General features: G+C 40.9%; 1 protein-coding gene across 1 annotated transcript; it reads right to left on the bottom strand.

Moving 5' to 3' along the window:
* Positions 1–1,342: 1,342 nt before the first annotated feature.
* pax4 (paired box 4) lies at positions 1,343–4,498 on the bottom strand. The gene is made up of 8 exons (XM_029495697.1): positions 4,456–4,498; positions 2,613–2,743; positions 2,318–2,533; positions 2,147–2,237; positions 1,815–1,949; positions 1,626–1,708; positions 1,476–1,547; positions 1,343–1,390 (listed from the first exon to the last, which is right to left on the bottom strand). The coding sequence occupies exons 1-8, from the start codon at positions 4,496–4,498 to the stop codon at positions 1,343–1,345; spliced, it is 819 nt and encodes a 272-aa protein (XP_029351557.1).
* Positions 4,499–6,304: the final 1,806 nt, after the last annotated feature.

Here is a 6,304-nt window from a genome sequence, read left to right as displayed (position 1 = left end):
AACATGCCCCCTAAAATCTTTGCTCTTTCAAGCAGAACCTGTGTTTTTTTGGTTTTCTCCCACCTTGGCAAATAATAATTTACTTGCTGGAAAGTAAGTTGAGTAAAAAAAAAAAAAAAAGTATTACTATTTCATCTGTCCACCTTTGTTCAGCACTTCATGTCTTATTGAGTTCCATCAACTTTGTCTTCTTTACAAGCCAGTTGAGTGTTTTAAGACCTATCAGGTTGCTCTATGAACATGATAAAAGACTACAGTAGGATCTTTGAATTCTGACTAAACTTAATACATGACCTTCTCTGTCTCCTTTCTATTAGTGGCTTTCCAGGAGTAAAGATTTGTAGAAAAGTGATGTGAGGTTGCAGTTGTGCAAGTAACAGGGATGTAACATCAGTCCTTTGTCGCCCTCTGCTGGCACAGAGATTGAGCAGCAACAACAAAAGGGAGTATCTGCATTTAACATACCCAGAAATGTGGTCACATTTAATCCAGGTGCTTGTGTGGATTCACATCCAAGGGCTGCTGGGCAAGCAGAAACCTCTCATCTGTTTGAAACTGACTCCAAGTAAAAGAAATTCCCTGCTGGCTCCAGCACTGAGCTGCAGGAGATTCTGCTCTGATTGTCTCAGTCATCAGAGGGAGGGACGTCCTCGTGTCTGAAGGATGGTGAACTAGTGGGAGAGTGAATCTATCTGTGTGGAGAGCCAGATGAGTCTTGTCTATGTTTGCGGTCGTCACGTTATTTGACTGATGGAGGAACGATGGCAGCATGGAGATGGATGTGAGACGATCAGGGTGTCTGATACCTGTCCAGCAGATTGAAGCAATTTAAGTAAAAGTTAAAGTTTACTTTCTCAAACTTATCATACCTGCTCCTGCTGATATATCTATTTTACCTGGTTCTGCTGGAAAAATGTATCCGTAACCGTGAAATTTCCCGGCGATGGCGTTGTATGAAGAGGAGGAATCTGAGTTTTGACAGTAGACTCTTGACCCAGCTGTTGCCTTCAAATCAACATAGATCCAGTCCAAATGTGACTTTACAGCTTTTGAAACGTATTACTCATATTAGTTTAACAGTCTTACATTTTAAAACCTCAAATACCGCCTTTGAAATATTGCTGAGCAATGTTAAATACTCATAGACCATACAGCTTTTTTTTCCATTGTATTTGTTTAATGATGCCAAAAAAAGGACAAAAGAGTGTTCAGACGTGGCAGTGGAGTGTGTTCATGTATGACCACATCTCACAATATTACAAGGAGGTTTAAATAGTTGTCTCATAAAGTGCTACTTTCCACTGTACCTGGTACGATGTGAGGTTGTGTGTCACTGTTGGATTCAAGCACGCTGCTGGAACAGCATCTCTTTGTTTTTGAAGGTCTGCAGCTGTGGAGGAGAAATGCTTTTAGTCAGCTGCAACGTTCAGGTCATTTCATTTTGTAATGGCTGAACAATGGCAACACAAATCCACAATCTTACTGTGTGTGTTACTCCTCTGTTTGGTTTCCCTCCTCCATTTAGCCCGTCTGTTTGAGAACCAAACCTTTGAAAGACGCAATTATATGAAGAGCAGAATCTGTGATTCTGTAAGAAGTTTGGATGGTAAAAATCATGACTGTACCTTAATAGTGTCTTCAGGAAGTTTGATTTTGGCGGACAGTTTCTCTCTTAAGAACATGTCTGCATACTGGCTGTGAGAGAATTCTGATTGTAGGGAGAGAAACGTATTTAAAAGCTTTTTCTGAGCAGAAACAAAATGCTGTATTGCTGTATTGTGTTGGCTCGGGGCCTACAGAGAAGTTGCAGCCACCTTGCTCAAGTGCTCTGCTCTGCTCTTGGGTGAAGGTGGTGCGGTTTCGTTGCTGGGCACCTTTGGCTTTCTGGTCCTTACCACGCACCGTCTCAGACCTCTCCGTCTGATTCACCTCTTCTTGAATCCAGGAATCTGCTCGAGACAAAGAATGTGTTGAATATTTGGAAAATCAGCAAGCTTGTCAATCAGTGACTCCTGGGGGCCAATTCGTCTTTTCAATCATTTAGTCATTTTGATCCTGTTAAGAAACATGACTTGGACTTTCCAGCTCTTGCATGCGTTCACTTTTCCTCAGAGGATGATTTCCACTGACCTTTCAGGTGACTCACCCTGTTCTGCTGTGATGTGAGCATTCATCTCCATGCACATGGGTCCATGGTCCAAGTGGATCTTTCTTAAAATCCGATTTATGGAAGACACCTTGTAGAATAAATTGAATATAATCAAACAGTGGAGCAGCATTAATCCCATTAACACAAACGGATAAAAGTCTCACTCACGCTGGGAACTTTTGAGAGTTTGCACATCCGCACTGCCGACAGACGTTTTCGAATTTCCCAAGCGAAAATAGTCGGGTTTTCCCTCTTGTACTGGATGATAGTGGAGATGACAGCCGGGGTGAGAAGTCGAGGCCGGCTTCCTCCGATGGTCTTGGGCTCCAGGAGTCCTGTGCGGCGGTATCGGCTCAGGATCTTACTGACGCACCCGTTGGACACCTGAAGGACGCAGAATTCTACCTGTTGCTTTCTTTCACTCGGAGCTTTTAAACGTGGTTACCTCCGAAGCTTTGCGTACCCGGAGTATCCTGGAGATCTGGCTTGGACGGACCCCCTCTGAGGCCAGTTCTATCATCTTCCTCCTCTTGGACTCTGGCAGAGGTCTGCCGTTCAGAAACATCCCTCCCAGCTGGTTAACACGTCCTCCACCTTATTATAACACAGTCTGTGCTGTTTAAACATGCCTTTAAATGGATCACCTCTCTAAAAATGGACTTCTACAGTGGTATTTAATGTGGTTCACATCTAATCTGCGCTTATTGTACATCAAAGTCTCAGCAGATGATTTAACTTGGCGTTTTTAAAAACCAATCGTAAAATCCCACCTTTACTTTGCATATCAGTGTTTGTTCCGCACATCCTGGGTCCCAGCCTTGCTGATGAAAATCCAAAATCCCAAAGTTGATGTGCCAGTGAAGTTCCCAGGAGGAAAGAAAAGAAGTGTGACGTAAAAACTAACGACTTGTGGGAGACCTGTTCCACAAAAAGTCGTGGTATCTGTGCTGAAGGACACTGAGAGGGATCGCGCCCCTCAGCAGAAATTTATAGGCCTGCAGAGCACAACATGACGTTTGGCCTGTTACCAGAAATGTCAACATTGCCTGGAGGTGAATGGGAGCATTATAAACTTAAAGTGGGATTCATGTCAGCAGGTCTCTGCTGTCATAACGTCTTTAAAAAGATATTTCACGATCCTCCTTGTGTTTTTATATGCTTGAGGATTTATTTTTTTTATAAATGTTAAGTATTTTGGTGGAAGCAATATGGAGAAGAATCGACTGAGTTATAATTCAGAAAGATACCTCCAGCAGCTGAGCCATGTTTTGTCAAGATGCACAAAACACTCGTAATGGGTTGCGTTTATTTTGAAGACTAAGTTACATAATATCACTTTGAAAGAAATGATCTCATCTTGTTCCGGTGGGATGTTGCTCCTTCTGTGCCGGAAAATTGAGTCCATGGCACGCTACAACTAGTTGTCCAGATTTCCTGGCTGTGTGGCTCTTCTCCATGCAATAGATAAATATTTCCACTTGTGAGTTCTTACTGATTGTGTGATTTTAATTCACATTTTTTGTGTATTTTACAGTGATTTACTTTGTTGGGCCCTGGGAATTCGGGCTGCTTTCCTTTTGCGCAGTGGCTGACAGTCTGAGTCAGACCAGACACCAGATACCAGATCAGTGTAACACAATTCAAACCTTAAACTTTCTGCCCCTGTGCACGCGATTCTACTAAAATGAAGATGGAAATTTTACTTATCTAAAAACCGATATATTCAACACTGGCATGTTTCCCATCTTTAAGGGGGTGGGGGGGGGGGGCGGCCTTGTGGTCACGTGATTTGAGCATCCTTTCCCAGGTAAGTGGCTCAGATTAAAAGGATCACTGGTCTCCATTCATAAAACAAACATTTGGAAATCTGCTCCAATGACAACAGCCATATGGTAGAGTGCTTTTGATAAATCATAAATCCATCACGCAGTCTCTGTTTATTACATTTTCTTTCAAAACGTGAACAAATAGACTCGTATATGGGCGCAAGGAAAGGGCCAATTGGGGGACCTCATTTATCCATAAGAGGGAGGCTAAAATAACCCTCACAGATGTTCCTTGGGCAGCCAGCAGATAAAAATGCGTTGTAAACGTTACAAAGGGAAATATTTGACGAGCAAATATTAGCCTATGTGAAAACCCACACAAGCCACGTCTTTTGGTCTGTTTAATGACTAATTGAATATCATTAGTTGGGTCCACACAGATCGAAGTGCCACCGAAATAAAGGCTCACATTTTAAAATGCCATATGGCCTAAATTATACATTAACCATGAGTTAGAGGACAATAATACTCTCTGTGTACAATCAGCCAGGTTAGACGTGGGACAGCCATTTTTGGACACCATCATCTCCTTGCCAACCGAGACAAAGGACAAATAAGGCGAGCCTTTTTATTTATTACGAGGGAGCTGACGGGGTCATTGATTTATAGAACTTTATTGCACGTACAGTGTGTGCCAAACGAAATTGATTAAAGTACTTGGGTTGTGTTGTTAAGACAGCGCCACATATTCGTGGTGCGTAAATTTAAACCTGGGCACGCCAAAGGAAGGGGCGGGAGTTGAAGCGCCTAAAGCACAGCACAGAAAAGGTCTTCGTTGTATTTATTGGTCGAAATGTTTGTCCCGTGGATATAAAAGTATATCCACAGTCTCCTTCATCCGGAAGTATTGGAAAATGTGAGTAATTCAGCCGCGTAAAAGGGTAACCAAAACCTCTCCAAAGCGCACCGAGGTGCTTTGTGCGCAACGGAGCTGATTCCAAACTCGTTTGTCTGACAATTGTGTCCTTCCTGTTCAGAGGCTGTAAACAGATTCATGCAATACCAAGTTTTTGATCTGAACTTTCGCTTATGTTTTTGTCTTATCTGTTGAGACAGACGACTGTTTTAGTGTCTAATTTTAAACAGAGCCCTCATTGTTCCATTTTCACAGACAGCTGTACCGGTTTCATCCCGGAGTAGCTCAAAAACCGGCTGTCTTAACCTGCCCTTTAAGCTTAATTAAGCATTAATCATTTCCCTGAAACACAAATAACGTGACCTTGTTTTCATAGTAGCTATGAGTTTTTAAACGTGATAGTCTTAAATTTTATAATTGTGAAAATTTAATAGTCAATGCAACCAAATATTTGATCTTGAAGAAAAACCTTTTTATTTTTTTGTAGACAATGTTCTAGAACTTATCACCATATTTTCCTTTTAGTTCATAGGCTGAGATCTTTTCACTTAATTTGAATCCTCATTGAGTATTTGCTGTGCACCGAAAGTAGGACATGTAGAAAAATGATAGTAAACAGGGCCAAATCATATTAAATACTCCTGCTTTCCCAGGCCTCGTTAGATGTATTGGTGAGACAGCTTTATGAATTACAAATGTAGATGTTCTTCTCCCTCCAACTTCACACAGCATGTTGTAACAAAATAAGCTATTGTATCATACATCCCAGTGCACAGGCTTCCATCAGTTTTCTCATTAGTAACATCCCATTAGTGAGAGAACAATATTATTGTGATGCACAATAATGTGCATAAGTTTGTATATGCTCCATATATGCTCCAAATCTCATCAAGGTGTTTACAGCAATTGCAAGTTAATCTTCAGCCTCTGTTGAGTAAGAGCCTCACAGCTTGTGAGTTACAGATTTACCTGAAGAGGGACGTAGTGGGTGATTTTAATACATGTACAAAAGGTCAGTGTTTGGATACATGTGTTTTTGCAGCTGTCAGTGAAGTATTATTTTTCATGTTAATTTTGTCTCCTGAAAACTTGTCCTATGCATAAATGTTTATCATTTATGCTTTAATAAAAAATTTATAAAAAATTGTCTTAAAATGTAGATATGAGTGCCTTCAGTAAGTGTGACGGTTTGTATAAAATGTGAGCTTATGTTGTTCTTCCATCTACTGTATTGTGAAGACCTCATCAGTGCTGAATTGGTTTATAAACTAGTTTAAAAAAAGATCTATTTGTCATGAATATCTTTAGCATGATCATGCATCCATAATGTGTCATGTAAATCACCGTCTGTTATTCTTTTTCTGCATGTTTATCATGATGCCTGCCTCTCTGCTGAAATGTGTAAGTAGTTATGTTTTTGATATGACATGTACTGTAGAGCAGTAAAAATTCTCCTGACAATCACTGACTGAC

The sequence above is a fragment of the Echeneis naucrates genome, chromosome 23, assembly GCF_900963305.1.
Source record: "Echeneis naucrates chromosome 23, fEcheNa1.1, whole genome shotgun sequence".
Lineage (NCBI taxonomy): Eukaryota > Metazoa > Chordata > Actinopteri > Carangiformes > Echeneidae > Echeneis > Echeneis naucrates.
The sequence above is the reverse complement of the archived record's forward strand: the minus strand, read 5'-3'. Positions and strand labels throughout refer to the sequence as shown.

Bases quoted from the DNA above. Each gene is read 5' to 3' on its own strand.
- pax4 (XM_029495697.1), bottom strand. From the start codon at position 4,498: ATGGTGTCCAAAAATGGCTGTCCCACGTCTAACCTGGCTGATT. The intron at 2,744-4,455 runs GTACACAGAGAG...TGTTATAATAAG, and splicing joins CACGTCTAACCTGGCTGATT to GTGGAGGACGTGTTAACCAG. The intron at 1,709-1,814 runs GTGGCTGCAACT...CCCTACAATCAG, and splicing joins GAGCAGAGCACTTGAGCAAG to AATTCTCTCACAGCCAGTAT.